The 21,573-nt window shown below is 41.1% G+C and overlaps 1 protein-coding gene across 1 annotated transcript in view; it reads left to right on the top strand.

Moving 5' to 3' along the window:
- nphs1 (NPHS1 adhesion molecule, nephrin) overlaps positions 1–17,491 on the top strand; it is a 34,918-nt gene extending 17,427 nt beyond the window's left edge. The window contains exons 8-30 of the mRNA XM_029503773.1: positions 1,603–1,727; positions 1,930–2,101; positions 3,309–3,466; positions 4,403–4,544; positions 5,022–5,146; positions 5,243–5,411; positions 5,546–5,675; positions 5,823–5,995; positions 6,710–6,850; positions 7,442–7,582; positions 8,864–8,985; positions 9,616–9,775; positions 9,894–10,050; positions 10,390–10,541; positions 14,012–14,123; positions 14,212–14,393; positions 14,522–14,572; positions 14,915–15,028; positions 15,574–15,649; positions 15,998–16,130; positions 16,569–16,647; positions 17,090–17,265; positions 17,405–17,491. Of these exons, the coding sequence (XP_029359633.1) occupies positions 1,603–1,727; positions 1,930–2,101; positions 3,309–3,466; positions 4,403–4,544; positions 5,022–5,146; positions 5,243–5,411; positions 5,546–5,675; positions 5,823–5,995; positions 6,710–6,850; positions 7,442–7,582; positions 8,864–8,985; positions 9,616–9,775; positions 9,894–10,050; positions 10,390–10,541; positions 14,012–14,123; positions 14,212–14,393; positions 14,522–14,572; positions 14,915–15,028; positions 15,574–15,649; positions 15,998–16,130; positions 16,569–16,647; positions 17,090–17,265; positions 17,405–17,491 (3,077 nt within the window). The remainder of the gene's footprint in view (positions 1–1,602; positions 1,728–1,929; positions 2,102–3,308; positions 3,467–4,402; positions 4,545–5,021; positions 5,147–5,242; positions 5,412–5,545; positions 5,676–5,822; positions 5,996–6,709; positions 6,851–7,441; positions 7,583–8,863; positions 8,986–9,615; positions 9,776–9,893; positions 10,051–10,389; positions 10,542–14,011; positions 14,124–14,211; positions 14,394–14,521; positions 14,573–14,914; positions 15,029–15,573; positions 15,650–15,997; positions 16,131–16,568; positions 16,648–17,089; positions 17,266–17,404) is intronic.
- The last annotated feature ends 4,082 nt before the right edge of the window (positions 17,492–21,573 follow it).

Below are 21,573 nucleotides of genomic sequence, written 5' to 3'. Positions count from 1 at the left end.
ACACTCATTCTGTGTTAGTGGTCCAAGGAGAAACATTCACCCTGAAGGCAAATTCACACCAACTTGAAGAAAACATCAGTGTGACTGCCTCCACTTCACAAGGCTGCTCCTGGTGGACTCAGATTTATGTGACCAAAGCAGGAGCCCGTATCCTGACAATGGAATCACATAGGTGTCCACAGCGATGACTAGCAGTGTGAAATCATATCACACCTATCAATTAAACTTGAATTAGTTTTGCTTAGATTCACTATTATTCAGTGACATTATTTACACCCTAAGTTTTATTTCCCTCATGTTCAACAAAACACATTTACTTGACTAACTGAGAAGGTTTATATCAAGCAAGGCTTCAAGCGCTGAATTTTTTAACAATTTTATAATAACTAAGGCCACTGCAGTTAATAATGATCAATCTGCTAAACTAGCCCAGCAAATTTTGTGCTCATCAGCTCAAATTCAATTTCTTAGTCGAACCACAAGTCAGATGTGTTATTATCCCAAAACAGTGTAATATAATTAATGAACGTGTTACTGCAGCACACAAAAGTGATTTGCCACACATGCTGTCCGTATTTGTAGCTCCTTTTTCTCCTTATTTGTCGAGGCAACAATGAAAGCTGTTTTTGTTGGATGCACAAACAACATCTCTCTACTACAGTACGTTCAGTATTTTCTACTCTGTTGATCAGTTGAAGCAATTGATTACTTAGGCCCGAGAGTCTACCCACCTGCTCCTCGCAGGCCTAAATCATGCTGTTGATTAAAGTGGAGCCGGGCTGCTGACATCTTTAGCAGCCAGCATTTGCTCCAGCTCTGCTGCTGTATTATCCACAGGCTGACTAGACACCTTAATGTTGTCTCTATCTATACTCCTCCACATTAGACACCGCCGCTGCTGTTTTAACAATCGCCAATAACCGTGAGCACTCCTGCTTTCCTCTCTATCTTCCTGCTCTGTATTAAACTACATGGACTCTGTGCTCAGTGCTAATGTTGCAGAACTTGGGACCACCGCTGCAGTCTTACTCAGCATGCCAGCCATCAAAGCCAGCGCGGTGGCCATTTTCAGCCAGCCAGATTGTTAGCAAGGTGGCAATTTGTCATTCTGGCCCAGGGTCTGCAGTCTGCTCTCTGAAACTGATTGCAGCAATAACAAAGGCCCATCCTCCTCTAATTTATTTTACTGCATATATTTTATTTAAGGAGGCTGTAATTTATTCATATTTCACGTTGCCTTATTACTGTTTGAACATCTGTTATTTTGCTTTATGGACTGGATCCAGCTCACTGCTCCCTTAATACTTAATGCTTTCATCAGATCTGGACCTCTTATCCCACAGTCATGTTGAATGTGCACAATTTATTGCTCCTGCCTCAATAAATAGGGATGCTCCCTCATCAATTGCCAAGAATGTTCTGATCATGATGTAGTTTCTTTTTTTAGGCTATCCTTTTGATGGTTACTCTACGCCGCCCCACCCTTCCTGAGTTACCAAATCCCTTTTCTTCTCCTACTTTCTCATCCTCAGTTTTCTGTCACCCTTTTTCCGCTACCCTTTGTCAAGTGCTTTCTCAGTTTTGTCTCTCATTTCCTGACAGTTGCACCACCTCAGCCTCCAGTTATTGTTGGTCTGGAGAGAGAGGAAGTCAAAGCAGGGAGAATGCTCTTGTTGGAGTGCGTGTCTCATGGTGGAAACCCCCTGGCCACTCTCCACTGGACCAAGGTACATTTTCTGCACCATCTTAGGAAACTTTGTGATAGATTCATAAAAAACAAGCTGTTTTACTTTTAGAAAATGCAGCTAACAGTTAAGGTGTTTCATTGTTGGTATCTGCTATCCTTTACGTATGGAGCACTCAGTTATTTGAACATAATTCTTGTTTTTGAGTTGATGTTTGAGTCTTGCATATAAATTTGTGCGTCAGAATGGAGATGTTGTGTCTATGACTTGGGAAGAGGACGTTGGGGTGCAGAAGTCCACCAGTATCCTAAACCTGATGATCACCCCTGTTGACAACCAGGCAGAGCTGTGCTGTGAGAGTGTCAATCTGGTGTCCCTATTTCCTCTCTCTGTGTGCCGCAAAATCACTGTACTCTGTGAGTTAAAATAATGCTTATAGTGCATAGTGCTTGAGTGCACACACACACATACACACACAGAAAAAGCTGGCAGGGCTCACAGCAATTGATTATTAAGGATATGGACACGAGGCAGAAGAATATAATAAGAGTCTTACCTCCAAAACCAATTCTTTTGCTGTCCCAGCACAAATTCTAACACTAATATCATTAATGAAACTAATGGTTATTATGGCTGCAGCCCATATTTCCGAATGCCTCCAGATTAGTATCACACTCTTTCTTAGCTGTTACACTAATTTAGCTGAATTGCTTCAGTGCACAATCCTGAGGCAGTAAAGCCTACACTTTGTGTGACAGTAACGCCCATGGTTAATAGATTATACTTTTCCCTCTGAATATAAAATGTTTGTTTCAGCAACAATATAACAAATATGAATTAATATTCAGCAGCCTCGGTGCACTGAGTCTAACAATAGCCTGATTTCCACTACAGAGCCAGACTTTTAAGTCAGCACTCTAAATGCTACGTGATTGATGCGTTGAAAGATGAGTTGAATTAGAACTGGCCCGTTGTGGGGATCTCTTGCTCATACTATATAAAGGTGGCTGAAGTTACCCCAGTGCTCCTCCTTTACTTACCAAGCCCCAAACGGCCCCGGTGCCATGCCTCCCAGTCATCCATTCAAGGATGTTGAGAATGCCTGACTGCGCTCTAGGCACTGGTAGAAGCTGCAGGGCACAGAATACGCCTCGCTGGTGTAAAACGAATGTGCCTGTTTCAATTTTTGGAACTGTTCAATTTAATGTCGTCGTGTGTGGCATGCACAAGTGGGAGGCCACACATATGCAGGATTGATTCAAATACTTGGATCACATGCATGACCCCTCCCTCCCCCTTGTCTGTGAGCTCAGTCTCCAGCCTTTGTGTTCCCCCAAAGGCTTTATGCAGCTGCATCACTTGCCTGTAGCTATTGTACCCTGTCTCCCCTTGTGGCTGAACCGAAGCAGACTTTAAAAACTACATTGAAAACCTCCTGAGAAAACAAGTTGCCACTCAAAGTGTTTTTCTCCTCTCAGTCTTGATACAGCTCTGTTTCACATCCAAAAATAGTTGTGCTGTGACTGTGATCAGAATAGGAAGCTATTGAATGCAGTACTCATGGGGTGATATTTTTTACTGACTTGGCTTTGTATGTTTTGCCTCTGTATGTGTGCATGTCAGTTGAGCCTGCGGAGGTGATTCTGTCGGGTTCATTCACAGCCATTGCAGGACAGATGTTGATTCTGAGTTGCTTCGCCACCTCCAGTAATCCCCCTGTTGAGATTCGCTGGTGGCTGGGCTCCAAGGAGCTCAACACCACTGTTGTAACTATGGACAAGGTGAGATGACACAGAATTCAATTTGCACAAAGCTTAAATCAAACTATTGGAGCAGGTAGAAAGAATACACATGTACACAAGGAAAGAAACTAATTATATTTATAATATATATTTATTAATTTATTTTAATTAATTAATTAATTGTATTTATTAATTTATTTTTTCCATTTTTGGGAACACAATGCACACGTCATGAAAAATAATTAACATCCCTTGTCAGTCAAGTTTGTCTTTAGGGTCCCATTTAATGCCTCTCATTAGATTAAATGACATTTGGAATTATGTGAACCTCTATAGATGAAACAAAACAGTGTGACCATGAGCAGTATCTGAATAGGCTGGCTTCAGCTTTGTAAATGAATCAGGTGCTGATTCCAAAAATGAGTATTCTGCTGCTCTCCCATTCTTTTGTGTATTTTAATAAGATCAAATTGAATAAAAGCTGACACAGAAGATGACCATTATTAAACAAGCTCTTTATTCATCTGGCAGCAGCATTTTCATTTGATCTTACACAAGGCACTCAGTGTGCCGTGCGCGAGCTTTAATGCATCTGAAACAGTGTGAGGTTAATGAAGACTGACGCTCCTGTCCAGTGTCTTTGTTAGTCTTTGTGACTGTTGCTTTTACAGTAATCACCACTATAATAGCTTTAATAACCAGATGTGCTGCATGGGCATGGCCACCATCAGGCAGGTGCAAAATGATGCTTTGATTAATTTATGCAGCGCCAGAGTCAGATAAAAATGCTTTTTCATCAAAGACCACCACATGACTTACAACAGCAGCAAATGTATCATCTGTATTCGCCAAGAAAAAGTAGAGTGGAGAGTTTTCTCTCAGATTTTTATTCTGTCTTTCTTTCACTCTCCTTAGACTAAGAATGGCAGAAATCAGGACTGAAACCGAACTGTCATATGTGCTTTGCATCTGTAGGGAGATGATGGTGGGATGACAACCATGTCCAACATGACCCATCAGGTCTCTAAGGAGGAGGATGGATTGGCGCTTACCTGTGAGGCATTCAACAAGGGAACATACTTCTCCAAGACCCAGATGAAAAAACTCAGTGTTTATTGTCAGTGAGCTTAGATCTGTCTTCTTAAAATTGCTGCATTTACTCCACAACCAAAAAAAAAAAAAAAAGAAAGAAATCACTATGAAATGAGAATGAGATATTTTTTTGGTGATTTTTTTTTTTTTTTGCATCTTATCAAGTATGCTTCTAAGTTCAATGTTAGGAGGTCAATTCTAACTATAAATCTTGACAAATATTTTCCCTAACAAAATGAATAACTTTTTTGTGAGCTGGCTTTGCCATGGTTGTGTTAGATAAAATGTTTTCAGTACACATATCCAAATTGCATCTACAGTAAAAAAAAAAAAAAAAAAAAAGTAAAGTAAGTAAGTAAAAGTGTCAGGGCCAGTGTTGTTTTTTTTTTAGTGTGAACAACTGGTCTGGTAAACGTGCAGATTTCAAAACAAAACTAAAAATGTGAAAATGTTTTATCAACGTTCAAAGTTTTCTAACAGACTCACATTCATCTTATAACAGACCCACCTCAAAAGGTTTGGCTTGAGGCTCCACCTCAAGATGTCCCCTTTAATGCGGGGACCAAAGTCCGTCTCATCTGTTTCTCTACCGGAGGGAATCCCACTGGGACTCTAAACTGGTTCAAGGTTAGTGTGTATGTAGAAATGTAAGTCCATCCATATGAATGTGCGAGTATGAAAAGACTACAAACACTTCTGTGTGTAATGTCCTACATGTATTAGAATGGAAAGCCTGTGACGAATGCACTGAAGCAGACCTCCTTTGATCGAGGTGTGACTCAAGAACTGGTCCTTCTCCTGACAGCAAGTGACAACATGGCTACCTACCGCTGCGATGCCAGAAATGAGGCAAAGAAGACCATCTCTGCCCACACTAAGCTCATGGTTCACTGTAAGTTTGACTGGCGCTCTAATGGATAATGAATACATCCTAACATTTATTCCAGGTAGGGAAAAAAAAAGAGTCATCACATAAGTGGATTTAGAGTTTGCTGATGAGTTTTCCTCGTGTTCACGGTTCTGTAGTTACACCAATAAGTATGAAGATAATGGTCAAACAGGAGGAGTTGCGCCTGGGCCAGATTGTAACACTGGAGTGTCGGGCTGGAAGCAGTAACCCCAAAGCCAACATTACCTGGAGCCTGGGCACAGTCAGGTTTGTCAAGGTGGCAGGTAGAAATACCCACAATCCAACAGTGATTACATAACACAGATAATTTAGAGTCGGAAGATGTGGTATGTGGTAATATGTGGGGTTTTTTGGTGAACTTGAATTGACCTGTTGATTGGATTTGTGTCTTAGATTCCAGGGAGTGGAGCAGCTGCCTGAAAAGGCTCAGTATGGTGGAGTTTCAGTGTGCAGTTCTTTATCTCTGAATCTGAGCTCACAACATCACAACCAGAAGGTTATTTGCCAAGCCTACAGTCCTGTGCTCTCTGAGGGGACCAATACATTCTTCAGACTCAATGTGCTTTGTAAGTGGAGGGTGAATTGTTTTCTCATTTCTTTCTCTGCATTTGCCCCCCTGTCTCTCTCTCTCGAGTGACCAAGAAATGTGGTTTGCATAAATCTTAAACGATGCATAATGATGATCTATAATGCTGCGGATGAAAGCTGCTTTGGTTTGGCTGCTTTTGTATAGAATTGTCAGCATACAGTATGTGTGTTACTTTGTTTAGTGGAAACCTTTGTTGTGATTTGTGGGTCTGTGGAACTCTCCGACAGTGTGGCCTAATTGTGCATTTGCTTTGCTGCATGGCCATGTTTGCCTTTGATGCCATTTCACAGGCAGCATCCAGCCACTGTTTCAAAGCTTGGTACTGTGTATGAGCATGAAGGAATGTCACTGTGTGTTTGTGCGCCGCTGTAGTTGGACAATAGTACTGTCACTCGTTGTTTTAATGCCTGTCCCTCTGCCTCATGCATTGCCTCACTACCCCGTTGCTTGAGTGTGTGAAGTTGGTTAGATCTGGTGTTATTGGTGGGATGTCGACTTTCTACTGGTTTGACTCTCATTAGTGTCTCTTACTTCTTTCATGCTCAACATGTTTTGTGTGTCTTTCTGAGCGCACGATTGCTGTTTCTTGTCATTCTGAAGGCCCCCGAGTTTGTGTCTTCAGACGTGCTCATGTGTTTTTGGTATGAATCCAACTTTCTGTAGCTGTATTTGTGTGCTACTTCTGTGCCAGACCCACCAGAGTTCAGCCCCCAGCAGCCGACACAGGTCCAGGTGGTGGAGGATGATGTGGCAACCATCCCACTGCTGGTCTCAGCTAACCCAGAGGAGGTCTCCTGCATTTGGCTGCACCGCAAGGAGAGGCTGGTCAAAGGTGATCCAGGGCTATGTGATGGCTCTATAAACCAGGTCCTAGTTGAGCTGAGCCAGCAAGTAAGCACTCAGCGCTGCTATTCAGGGTCTGAATAAAACATGGCAGGTTAGCCAGCATGGGACCCTGCCAAATGTGATTCTCATTATGGCTCTAATGTATGCAGTCTAAATGAGGATTGCTTTTTCCCTGAATACCACACAATGGTTCTAAACCTGGTCTCTCCTCCAGGCCCGCGTCATCATCACTTGCTCTTTTTCTCTGTTAACTCTGTTAGCTCCATCATGCACACATCCCCCCCCCCACTATAAAATGACTGTAACTTCAATGTAGAAACTCACTTATTACGTTTTGAGTTCTTTGGTACAAAAGGTGTCTCCAACGCCACCTCTTGTTGTCATGATGTCGGAACTAAGCCAGGCCAATCAATAATGCAGGATTAGATGTCACTTAGAGACCAGTGGCCAGAGGACACACAGTTGATGGGCGTGTAATGAATATTTAATTTACCATTGGTTTGCTTTTGTGCACGCATGCATGTATGTGATTGTGTGTGTGTGTTGTTGTTTGTTTTTTTTTGTTTGTTTTTTTTAGAGGGGAGCCTGCGCTACCACTGGCCAGATGAGTTTACACTGGAGATCAAGAATGTGTCGAGGAAAGATGCCGGAGTTTATGCCATTAAGTGTTCGAATTCTGAGGGTGTCAGCCAAATCTCTGTCACGCTGGACGTTCAGTGTAAGATCCTGCGTGCTAAGAATTAATGAACAGACACCCGCTTCTTTCCAACTCTTTTTTTGTCACATTGAAGGTGGCTCTGTATGATCATGAAAACGCAGGACATTGAACATATTTTGTTATAGATGGAAAGTTTAATACCAGTAGGTAGTAGTTTTTTACCATGTCAAAGAATGTCATAAGTGGTAACTGCACTGGCGTTTTTTTTTTTCCCCCCGAGTTCTCAAGTTTGCAATATGTTTGAAAACTAGTTTGAAATTGTGGAATAGTCTGCATTTATTCAATACTCTGCTGAATAAAGAAGAGGAGAGGAAATATAGAACACATATAGCTGTAGGCCCTGTGAGTCAACCACATCATTTATCTTTGTTGAATAGCTGTTTTCTTTTAAAACAGAGAATGAACAGATTTCTTTTTGCCAAGAACGGTCTATTTTAATGCATATGATCTGAATCTGTGGCTTTCGAGCTGCATGTTTTTCACATGTCCAGAGCTGCAAAGTGTCAAATCTAGAATTACATCAGTGCATCCATGCACACTAATACACACACAGCAATATTGACTTTCAGCTGCTACCCAGCAAACATGCCTCATTCATTAGGCCTCCATGCAAGGCCATGCACCTCTACTGCTGCCCCAGGCCCAGCCTTGAGCTCTGGGCCCTCTACCCCAATATTGATGATTTAATAATGGAAGCGGTGAAAATGTAGGTCTGCCTCTTTTACCAAAGCCCACAGTACATGCCTAATGGATTCTACTACTCTCATCTGACTGGACTTGACAGTTGTAGATATTCATTATGTATGGAGGATTGTAGTAGCTTTTATGGGTGACGGTGTAGCCCACTTAACGATGTCGGTCCGGGTTAGCCAGCTAAAATGGGTAGCTTCCACCAATGCAGAGGTGTGTGTCTGCCTGCTGTTTCCCACTACTGTTTCCTCAAGAGTGAACATAGGTTTAGTCAAATAGGCACTAATAGCTTCGTTCCTGCAAGTACATGGTACCCATGAGGAGTATTAAAAGCCTCTAAGACAGAGGGGTATTAAGACAAGAACAATGAAAGAGAGATGACTTCATGAATAGCTGGAGTAAGATAGTAGTTGGCCAGTGTGCATCTGTTTTGCTTCAACGTGCAGAGGTTCATGGTATTGTATCAGAACATGTACAAGCAACTATAGAAATGCAGCAAGCCTGTTAAATGGGTTGACAACTGATTTGCGCCATGTTGGCATATTACCCTTCGGTCCTGAATAGGCTCTGACCGCATTCGCTTTCTTTCAGATGCTCCTGGTGTCAAGACAGAGAAAAACCCTGTGTTTGTGAACATGGGGGAAACAGCAGACCTGATATGTGTGGCAGACGCCAACCCCATTATATCTGACATGTTCTCTTGGAAATGGCTGGTGAGAGCTACACGCACACACATACACACACACACACACACACGCATACACACAAACAAGTGCAAAGTAATCCAATCATCCCTGAATTATATTTCCTTTATCTGGCTTCCTTTCTATTATTTTGTGTTCTCACAGTTTATCTTTGGCCTTTCTGAGTGCACAGATGCACCATCTTTCATTGGCTCTAACAGTCCTTCCACTCCACCTCCTCCTGCTCTACACTCTGCCCAAATCCAGAAAAATAGCTTTCATTACAGCTGCGTGACTAAAGGGCACATTCGTCAATGCGACATGGTCTCTGTATCTACTGATGTCTTCTCCGGTGTAACCCACCCCCTGGCAATACCGCGTGTCCTGCTTTCAACCTGCACACCTCCTCCTTTCCCTCCTTCCCCGTGGCTCTCCAACCCTTGGCATTATCCCTCTCTGTCTCCAGAGCTCGTTCCCCCTGATGCCCTTTCCATCCCCACCTCAGGCCCTGATGGTTTCCGGCCCAGCGCTCCTTCAATGTCTACCTTTCTTGCTCTCAAACAGCCCCCAGACTCCAGCCTTCACCCAGGAGGAGGGGGAGTGTGGATTGAAGGATAGCTGCTGTCCTCAGCTTATTCCTCCTCACTCTGTCTTCCACAGGGAGAAGGGGAGGTGGAGATGGGAGAGGAGACACAGCAAGATGAATCAGGCCTGCTGACTATCCATGATGTGACTCGGGCTCATGCTGGTCTTTACCAGTGCACAGCCAATAATGGCATAGCACCCCCTGCCAGTGTAGTTGTGCAGCTGGTAGTGCAATGTAAGTTTTCTGTATTTATTCTCACAAAAGATTGAGGGAAACATATCTGTTTGTGGAAATGAATACATTTACACGTCTTCTCCATTAATAACCTCAATGCCTATCTTACCTTGTGTAGTCAAACCAGAGCTTCAGAAAGGAGCCCAATGGAGAAAGGTAGCAAGTAGAGGGGATGGCACAACTACAGCTAAGGTAGTGTGTCATGCTGAGGGTCTTCCTGGCATCAACTTCTTTTGGGAGAAAAACGGTGCACGCTTGGACTTTGCAAACCCAAGGTCTGAAAGTAGACATGATTGTGTTTTTCAGTCTTCTCATGCAATTATGCTTATTGTGAATTTTGTGACATATTAATGGTTTCACAATCAGATTAGGCTATAATCTAATATATTATTTTTCGTTTACTTGCTGTTTCACTGGTGCATCTGGGTTTAGTGCATTTTATTCTTTACTTTCTCTATGCAAATACCTGTTTAACACCTCTTTAATGTGTGAAATTGGGTGACTTAGTGCAATCTGCAGGACATCACTATCCCTGCTTTCTTCAGCTCTATATTTATCTCTCTCCCTCTCTCTTTCTCTCTGTCTCTCTCGCTGTGTGTGTGTGTTTGCTGCAGGTACGAGGAGCAGACCGTGAGGGAGGGCGCCTTCCACACCAGCACAGTTCGAGTCATAAATGTGAGCGCAGCTCAGGACTATGCTGTCTTCAGCTGTACTGCTCGCAACTCACTTGGGGAAGACAAGCTAGACATCCAGCTCGTCAGCACAAGTATTTATGTACATTTTTGTGTGTGTGTGGCTGTCTGTCTGTGTGTGTGTGTGTGTGTGAAGGTGATGGTTGGATTTCTGTCCTTGGGTGACTGAGGTTATTTGTTAGTACCCTACAAAAACCACGAATTTCTCCAATTCCAACTTCTCATGACCGAAAATGATAGCTGGTTAAGCTTTGTGCAATGAAATGAATTATTTAGATAATTAAATAGTTAATTTAGATAATATGTCTTCAGATAATAATGATGGTTCATTGATGGTTCATTTAGCTTCAGATTTGGGAAACAATTTTGTCACAAGGGAATGATCCTTGAGTAAACATAAAAGCGCCAAACATTTTCCTTGGAAACTATGTTTTTTTGTTCCCAAATTTGTGAGTATGTTTTTTTTCCCAGTCATACTTACATTGATCTCTACAGCTCTTCAAAGCTATAGCAGCTTTTAGATCCTGATCTTACTCATCTGGCCAACATATGTGTTCACTGTTCCTATCAACACACTGACGCCAATGTAAAAACCTTTAGAAGATGTTTCCAGCAGGGAATATGAGTGTACCTGATTCTTCTTCCACTTGTCCATTTCTGTGTCGTGGGGGGGGGGGGATACAATCCCAGCTCATTCTAGGTGAGGGCCAGGTACACCCTGGACAGGTCAACAGTCCATCACTGGGCCAACACACAGAGACAGAGACCAACCACTCACACTCACACTCACAATTTAGAGTCACCAATGAACCCAAACATGATGTCTTTGGACGGTGGGAGGAAACCCACGTGGGCCATACCCAGAGTGGTCTAAACCTGAGCTGTAAGTCAAACGTAAATCGCCTTTGCCTGTGTGTGCTCACTGTGTAACAAATTGTTCGTTAAAACATCTCAACAAATCTACACAATAGAGCAGCAGGAATGCATTTGTGTAGGCCAACCAAAAAGTTAGCATCACTCTGTTTCCCTCAACAAAAAAACCAATGGGATTTTGAAAGACTTGATTTTCAGCAGCAAACAAAGGTTTATGATCCTTACACATTTTATTCAGTAATATAATCTTATTGGATCAATACTAATTTTATGATTTTTAAACCCTAAATACAATTGCCAAAAGCAAAATGCAAATGTGAGGTTATAAATGAACTACACCACAGTCACATATCATCACTTCCGACTTAGCTTCCGACTTGTAACTTGATGTGGTGCGCTTATCTCTTTCGCTAAAGCCTTTCCTCTTTGAAAGTCAGTACGAGTTTGCAAAATGGTGAGTGTAAATGTGTAAAGGTGGACAGATGGGCGGATTTGTTTTCATGTTAAAACGTCCCAGACAACCTGTGTTGTTTTGTTCAGCCAATTATCACCAACTGGCTTTTAGACAAGAAAAATCGGTAGGCTATTTACCAATGTGTTATTATTTTTGTTGGAATGAAATCTTTCCAGTCTTGAGCCTTATGTCATCCACAGATTTTTTTTCCCCCTCATTATTATTTCAGGTATCTGACACATCTGATTTGTTTTCAGAGTTTTGCCTTGCTCCTGCAACACCGTAGTAGGTCTGTGTTGCTTATAGTTCCCCATTAGAGTTTTTTCTTTCCCTCCTAGTGGTCAAAACTCACCTAAGGCAGCTTTAAATGAGTGGCAAACCATCAAAGTCAGTGGTTAGGGCACTCAGTGTGTAGGGATTATGCATATCACGTACTTGGCAATAGAATGCAATTTTTTTCCTTTAGTACTAATTTGGCTGCATCTCAAAATAATTGTGCCTGTGCTGCCTTGTCCAAGCTTTATCAGCCCTTTTCCAGCAACGTTACAATACTGTGCAAAGGCCATGGAACATGCAGAACTCTGTAAACTGGAGAGAGTTGTTGCTCCTGAGTGTCAGCCCTTTAAGGGTCTTATTTCATTGCTCTATCTCTACCTTATCAATGAGCCCGTAGCACTATTTCACTCCTCCCACAGATAATGCTGCAGTGATGTGCTTTGCTCTCTCAGCGTGCTCAGACTTTTCTGCCTTTAAGCTACCAGTGCATCTATGCACCACCACTATTATCATCACAGTCCTGCTCTCAGCAAAGACCCACAGCCATCATTGCTTACATTTAATGTTTATGATAAAAGCCATAAAAGACAATCCAATATTGGCCCTGTTTTCCCCAGTAATTTTTTTTTTTTTCTCAGCACTGTGAATATTCGTAATTAATCTGACGCAGTGATAATACATTTTATATGCTTCCTTATCACGTTAAAGCCCAAGAGGAAGAGAGACTTTTCCTTTTTCTTAGCATGGTGCTTTTTGGAATTGAAGAAGACATGATCCAAATAAGGCTGACCTTTTTGCCCTGGGATCTTATGAGTTGAGCTGATAGTGGGAATTATTTACTGTGCAAACTGGGCCGCAGCCTGGAGCCAGAATGGAGTAGAGCATCCTCTTCTCATGTAGCTCCTCAACTATCTCTCCTCCTCTCTGCCTCTGCCCCCGAAACCACCCTTCTTTTTTCCATGCTCCAAATGCAAAATAATCCACTTTCCCTTGACTAGCCTCATGTGAGACTGCAGACCTGGTTGGCGTCCTTTGATGTTTGTTGAAAATATTGATAGCAATCAAGCGGTTTCGTCCTACATTGCATGACTTTGGTTTTGTATATTGGACAAATCAGTCACTTTTTACTGAGCGGGATCAGCCAAACATTTGCCTATGTCTCCTGATCATTCTTAGAAGAAAGTACAACCTGATAAAAATGCAAATCAAGAGTGGCACCCTGCTGAAAAATGCAAAGCTGCCAGCGTCAAAGATGTATTTTGGAAGCCTAATAAATAATAAAATTTGATTAAGAAAAGATGAACATTATATATATACTGTATATATATATATTTATTTATACTTAAGTGGCTCATTGACATGTTTCCCCACGGTGATCATCTGATTTAATTTAATATTATTTGTAATATTTACCAGGAAGTTGTTGCTGCTGTTCTTTAAGTATCTGCTTAAAATAGTGCTGCATATTTCCATATGCAAATAACTGTCATCAATTTATGAAACTAGAAATTGCTGTTTCCGCTGACTTTATTTATTTATTTATTTATTTATTGTTTACGTAACTAATGAGAGTAATTCTGTTTTTAACAAAATGGGCATACTCAAGAAAATCGAGAATATGACTGGATTATGAGGGTACCCTTTGCATTGCACACTGAAAAAATGTGGGAAAATCTCTACCCTCTCTACTTTTTCTTTTCAGTTTCCTCAGTCTCATCATGGGTCTGTAGTATAAATATCCCTAATAAAGTGGAAACCAAAGGGATGTAGCAGTCCTTTGGGTCAGCAGAGCCCTGAGTGTTCATATCAAAGACGATGGATATAATCGTGTGAACCGTCTCATGGCATGCATCTCAATTTCTTAGCACCGAAAGCCTTTTTAAATAGCCACCTGTCAAGTGAAGGTGTTTTCCATTTTTCCTCTTTTCCTGTGCCCCCCAGGTCACCCAGACCCTCCCTCTTTATTTCACAAAGTCAGTGCTACCCATCACTCAGTTACTCTGGAGTGGGTCCCTGGCTTCAATGGTGGTTTGCAGCAAAGATTTCGTGTGAGGTGAGAAACTGGAAAAGGATGTTAGTTGAAATATGATTTCCCAAGGAAGTGAAAGAACTGTACTTTGACGGTGCCTTTGGGTTGACAGATACCGCTCGGATCAGTCTGTCAGTTACCTGTACATGGACGTCTTTCCTCCCACAGCAACAACCTTTGCTGTCACTGGCCTGCAACCTGCTACCACCTACAACTTCTCCGTCAATGCACTCAATGCAATGGGGGAGAGTGACTATGCGGACAACAATGCAGTACTGACCATCACCACCAAGGGTCAGTTTGGAGTAACCACAGCTTGACAATGAAAAGACATGGCTGTGCGCCATCTGAAAATGAACATAATACAAACTTATTATGACTGGAAGTGTGGCATTTAAGTTGCTTTCTTTCTTTCTTTATAGAGAGACCAGAACTAGAAGAAGTCCCAGAAGATAATGGCTCAGTCTTTAAGAGTACGTTTTGGTTTTTGTTTCTTTTTAATCACAACTCTGGAAAAAAAAAGCTCTTAAGGGCAGTTGGAAATTGCTGTTTGCACAGCAGCTAGCTTCATTTGGCTAAATCATGTTAATGTATGCACCTCCGAGGCAGTTAATGTTTGCTCTACGAGACCAACGGTTGTCATGGCACCCACTCTTACTTTTCCCCTCACCGTTAGTCTTTAATCAATAAAGACAATTGGGAGAGTGGTTGGGTCTTTCTCAGTCACTTTTTATCTCCTAGAATTTCTATATTACTTCTTCTTTAACTTTCATTGTTATTCACTGAAGTCATATTTCTAATGTTTTGTGAACTAGGTGAAGAAGGACTCCCACCATATTTGACTATAGTGCTCACTGTGGTGTTTGGAGTCCTGCTTGTGTTGAATTCACTGGGTTGCGTCATTGGACAGAGGTGGAAAAAGAGGAAAAATCAGACAGGTAACTATGAACATGTTTTTATCTGCAGCTGTGCAAGTGTCCCTTCCATCATGCTCTGTCATTATAATTTCCTGATTCCTCCACAAAACTCTAAAGAGATAACTCTGAACCATGATGCAATTGTCAGTTCAGCTTCTCGCTCTCTCCTCATTTCTCCGTGTCCCTCATCTATCCGTCTGCCCTGTCTCTTCTCCTTCTGCTCGTCCTGTGAGTCTCTTCCTCCTGCCACACTTCCATCCCTCAGAGCTGTCACTTCTATGTTTCGTCCATATCTCTTATCTCATTTGCCAGCTTTATGTCCTTCCTCGATCCCTTCTTCTGTCTCTTTCTATTTGTTCTTCCGTTTAACTCTCAACCTCTCCCTCTCAATCATGTATTTTTCATTCCTTACCTTCCTCTGCCCTCTAGTTTTTTTCATTGCTAACTTGTCTTTTATTCTCTATCATGCGCCAACCTTTTTATTGCTCTGATCAGTTTCAGTGCTTATGAGATGATGCCCCCCTCTAAAAGTTCTAATTTCCTAACACTAAACCTTTTTGCTCCTATTCCTGTTCCTCCCACAGGCGATAAAGGCGATGCTGTATTGGATGGCAAAAAGAATGAAGAGAAGGGGTAAGTTAAGGCCGTGCAGTAGAAGTAATAAAGATACACATCTAATCCACTCTAACAATTCTGAATCCTGATTCTTTGGCTGACCAAGCCACGAAAACAGCCAGGCAGGAAAAACAACAAGCTCCTGTTGAAATACATTGGCATTAGAGCTTTTGAAGTTGCACCACAATCCTGCATTAAATGGGTGCATGCACCACGTGAAATATTTTTATTAAGAACTTATATATGCACGCAAGAAGTTGCAACATGTGCTGAGTGTTTTGCATCTGTGTGTGAGTTCATATCTGGGATTCAACATTATTGTGAAATAATTAGAACAGTTGAAAAAAATCTGATTTCTCCATGTAGGTCCAGTCAGTCAACTGTCAGCAACTCTAATAAGTATGAGAGCAGCGAAAAGATCAACACCGCAGCCCGGCGCACCCTCCTCATAGACTCCGGATCTGAAACCGACAGCAATGTCTATGAGAGCTACGGAGCAGTAAGAAGCGGAGAAAGATGAAGGAGGAGGAGGAAGAAAGGAAAGGATGTGGGAAAGAGGCAGTTCAGAAAATAAGCAGAGACAGAGAAGGTTGAATAAACAGATGAAGTTGGGGGGGTTGGCAGGAGTTGAAGGGATCTGGCAGAGAGGAAGTTGAAAATTCAACCGTAACAAGGAGAAGGGATAAATAAAGTAGAGAAACCTTTAGTTGTGCTCAGAGATGAAACATAAATCAATACCTCAGAATTAGCATTCAAAATATCTATTGATCTCCAAGAAATTATCATTTTGTGCTTTAAAAAGGCCAACAAGGATTTGAACTATGAAGAAAACTGATGAGAGAGGTAGACATAGGCAAATATCACTGTGCTATTACGATTATTTACAAGTTCCTTCAGGTCAAAGATGATCTGATGATTTCTGTCTCACTGATTCTAGGAAAGTTCTCATTATTATTACCCCACCGGTGAATACATGCTGGCTCTTAGTCCACACGCTGAGGAAATACGCAGGCCTGGTAAGACATAAATATGTCTAATTATAGAATTTGTATGGCCACAAATGCCTCTTTTGCCTTTGTTCTTCTTCCCTGTCCTGTCTAAATTGCTCCAATTTGATTGGGCTTTCCCCAATCATTCTCAAGTCTGGGGGGGGTTTGGCCTTCAAATCCCTGGGGCCCACCTCATAGGGGGCAGAGGCTTTTGTCATGCCATGAGTTGTTTTGCTTCCCTTCTGTTTGAACCATGTTCTCTGTTGTCTTGATTTACCTTCCTGATCATTTGTGTGGTGGTGTGTGCACAGAGGACCACCTAAGGGCGTGTTCGAACAAGAGTAAACAATGCAACAGTAAACACCTAATGTCCCAAATATGCTGGCTGAGCCGCTCAAGAAGCGTGTCTTCAATACAGTTTAGTGTTTGAAATTAAATGGTGTACGGTTTCTGCCCCTGGTTTTCTTAGTTCTTCCAGATATGATCCACCTCCCAACTGACTCTCACAGCCATTTGTATGAAGACATAAGAGACACACATCTATACCAGGACATCCTGTCTTCCTCTCTTCCTTCTCCTCCGTCCTTGTTTGACCACAGTGTGCCTTGGCAAAGGAGCAACCGGAGATCACCATCCTTCGATCAGGTTTGCAAAAAATAAAAAAAAGAAACTGCAATGAAAGCTCTTGCTTGATACTTATTTACATTTGTTAAAATGAGATTACAGTTGAAAAGTGACGCTATTAATGCTGCTTTATCATGAGATGCAACCTGTGTCTGTGCAGGGTGCTGAGTGGGTGGGGGACTTCATGGAGCCTCGACAACAGAAAGACTCCAATCTTCCTTTTGAACTACGAGGCGAGTTAGTTTAGAGTAAGAAGAGCGGACCAAAAAATACACTGCTTCAAGTTTCATATACGTATATGTGTGTGTGTGTGTGTGTGTGTGTGTGTGTGTGTATATATATATGTATAGTATCTCAAAGGTAACTTTTGAATTAATGTGTCTTGTTCAAGAGTAGAATGAAGCAAGGATTGCTTGATGTAGGTTAAATAAGGTAAAAATTGGAAAACTGAACAAAATTAAGAGAGGTGAAGAAGAATGGCAGAAAATTCCTTTGGAAATCCTCAATGATTTCAATATTCGCACACAATTCATCTTATTTTCCGTACACTCTCCTCCCTCGACCTGACACCTGAGGTTCGGCCCATCCTTTGGCCTACAGTTGGACATGAATCAGAGAGACTCATGTCTAACTCTACAGACAAAAAATGGGCCAACATCGTAGTGGTGCGAGATTAATGGTGCAACCCGAGCAGAAATCCTGCTCTTTGATCCGTCCAATGTCAGCATTTTGCTACATGCACCCCAGATGAGAACTCGACAACAGTAGCCTGTCCTTCCTATGTGTGATGTACAGTTTCAGACCTCACACTTAGTCCATGGGAATCCTGACAATAGGATTGTACTGAGTGGTATTTAGCATGGTTATGTCTTCAGGAGGTAAAGCCATATCTAGGGGCAGACTCTAATCCTATTTTCTTTCCAATTGAAGTTCAGCTCACAACATCAGTGAGAGAGAGCGAAGCCATATGGAGAATTTGTCTCACTGACTGTGGCCAGTCAAAGGCAGATAGAGACAGGATGAGAGGGTTAGGATAAGCTGCAGCTATGGTTACTGCAACAGAGAAAAAAAAATCCCCTTCATTTCCTTGGTTTTCATTATTGTTCGAATTGGAGTTCAAGGAAAACAGTTCACTCTGCGTCGACTCCACAGCCTATACAGTGATAGCCGTCATCATCTTTTGTTGAGTGCTTTTCACAAAGTGATTAACACGAGACAATTTATACTGAGAGATAATAAAACAGATTATTTGAAACCAATTCCAGGCTAAAAATAACATAAATAAAGATTTGATTTCAGTAATGTGCTGCATGATTCCATTATTATTATTGGGCAACCCTGGGCAACCTGAAAGGTGCCATATAAATAAAATGTATTATTATCTGAATGAAGGTAGCTCAAAATCTTTCCTGCCAAGCTGAAATAAAATCAAAATAAGCTTGCTAATGAGAGAGGAAGCACAATATGTTAAATTGTCTGCTAGCCATCTTTTTCCAGACAGATTATTACAAGTATCAAGGCCATACATAAACATATAGAGACAGCTTTAAGCTGCAGACTGATATGGTCCTCCATGTGTCGTTTGTTCTTTTACGTTCCTGCCGCATTGGCATGGCAATATCCTAAAACAGAAACTGGGCCATTATTATACCTGTGCACAGAGCAGTTGCAAGCTCACCCAGCTTCAAGCTTCTGCTATTCCCTCGAACATAATTCCCCATATCAGTATCACAACTGCACAAATGCACACGCATTACACTCGACACCGACCATATCTGGTCCAATTAGAATAATTTCATTTATTTATCTATATCTAATTTAGTATTCAGTTTCTATATTTTTCTGTCTGATTTGTGAGTTTCGAGTTTAGTTCAAACCAAGACTCACACAGCATCAGTCCTTATTATATGATTACTGCTAAAGAAATATTTAATTACTGACTGCAAGAGTGGACATGTGGTTCGCACATTTTTTTTTTTTTTTTTAAATGTCCAACAAGTTCCTGTTTCGTCAATGTGGCCTGCCTGCCTGGAGATAATTCTCCATGTTTTCATCGAGCTGCCTCAGTTAGGCTCACGATTCTCCATCATGAGCTGTCAAGGTATGTTTGTCTCATTAATGAACAATTGTTTAAGTTCCTGTCAGGCTGACCGCTGTGTTCATACCAGAGCCTGTTCATGATGCATCATTTCAGCTCAGGCAGGAACTGTAATTTGCTAAACTAAAGGCTTCACAGCTCAATATTGTGTGTCAATTTCTATTTTTTCTCAGTTGCCTCATGAACATTTTGATGTGTTGTGCTCAGAAGAGTCTCAACACAGTGTGAACACACCGGCTGCTTGGAGTATGTAATTATATCAAAAGGGAAACAAATAAGGGACTGAAATTACCTCAGCTCGAGGAGGCTTTTCTAATCTATTTCACTCCTCTGCCAAGTTTTTTTTCCAGATATTTTGATTAAAAAAAAAAAACAACTAAATAAATAAAAAAATGAGATTGAATAATACTCTTTCATCAATTTAACAGGTTGGGGTACCAGTTGGGAGCTAACTCAAATTTAACTCAGATTTCTGCAAACCCTGTCATTGCTGTCATTATTCAGATTTTTCAATTCCAAGTTAAACAAATATCAAATCAAAATCGACCATATGATTTTACTGGCAGGCATGACTTTTTTGGGCTTTGTGGCTTTGATCTCTTGTTGCTTCTAATGAGGATGTAATTTGCCCTCTGATGTGGCTGCATGAAAGCAACTGAATACAATTGTAGTCTATGAAAAAACAGAATGTTGTTAGTTTTGATAAGGGCAGATAAGAAAGGACATGAAAGAATGTATGATCATCTCTCATTATAGGTAGTTCCAATGACTGGCTATTGTGTATGTTATACACAAGACAAAAGGAGAGGGTGTTTTCAAAATACAATATTCTCTATGACAGAAAAATGGTTAGTCTCATGACCCAAAAATGTTGTGAGCTTTACTGTGAACACACACACTTTACAAGATGTGTTAGTCTCCATTACACAATGTATGCATGCTTGTATTTTTGCCCCAAATGTCGTGGTTTTTTTTTTTTTTTGTTTTTTCTTTAACGTAGTTAAACCTGGATGAGCCTTCTTTTATCTCAAGCCTCGCTTTTCAATAATTCCACTGTCTGTATCTATGTCTCAGATGAAATTTCAAATATTTATCCACCCATGTGCTGGATGAAACTACTTCTGAAACGTTATATTTCGAAATGTATTTTTGTTCCTTTAATCGTTGTTCCTCTAATCATTTCTGTTTACAAGCAGGTCCGAATTGTTCAATGATTAGTTGTCACGCTACATTTCATAAAAAAATGACTGGTGGTGATTAAAAAAAAAAAAAAAAAGCATTATGCTGGACATATTTGCTTCAAATGAGTTGAGGATTTGTTTAGGTTTCTTTTCTGCAAACTTAATGGAAGAACTTATCCGAAGAGTATTAAGAATGCTTATTGCACAGAGTCAACAATTTCTCAGAGAAGACGTAGAAATTTAATAAACTGCATGAGGACAAAGTAACCCCAGCTCTCTAGACAAAGGCTGTGCTCTGCAAGTGTGGATGAATTGTTAGCTTTGTCTGCAGTAACAATCCCCGTTTGTGCTTCTCAGAAGGGTAATGCTGTATGGTCAAAACCACATATACGCATCAAATGTGTTTGAAGTAATCAATGACTTAAAAAAAAAACAAAAAACGTAGATTTTGGTTTTGTTACACCGCGAGTTCACTGTGATGAGCATAGAATGACTGACTTTTTTTAATGAGGTTTTATATAAATAGAGTTGGACTTTTTAGTTGCAAAACAGAATTTTCAAAATATGCTCCAAGAAAAGTTTCCTTTTTAGGTGGTTGTTGAAAAGGTAAAAAAGTATAAAGAACTTATATCATACATATATCAGAATATGTTCCATTTCAGTGCGTTCAAAGGAGGATATTCAATAAAGATCTTCACCAATCAAAGGAAGCCATTTAATTAAAATATTTAGCGGTAAGCATCTTTTGAGCAAATGTAAAAATGTCAGCAATCTCTTATTGGATCAGAGTAATTTGGGTTGTGTTTGTGAGACAGCAGATGGGCCTGTGGATGGAAAAGACTGTATAAACAAAGCAATAGATAGTCGGGCAGACAGGATGACAGACAAGCAAACACAAGGCACAAAGGCAGAGACAATGTATTGTTGAAAATAGAGAGGCAGAGAGCAATTACAAACCGTTGCTGCTGATAGACAGCTTCACTGCACGCATAGATCATAGTGCAGTGGGTGAGTGAAAGCCAGAGCACAAGAAGGAGGAGGCCATGTCAT

This window comes from Echeneis naucrates, chromosome 6 (genome assembly GCF_900963305.1).
Source record: "Echeneis naucrates chromosome 6, fEcheNa1.1, whole genome shotgun sequence".
Taxonomy (NCBI): Eukaryota; Metazoa; Chordata; class Actinopteri; order Carangiformes; family Echeneidae; genus Echeneis; species Echeneis naucrates.
This window is presented reverse-complemented; position numbering and strand designations above follow the sequence as displayed.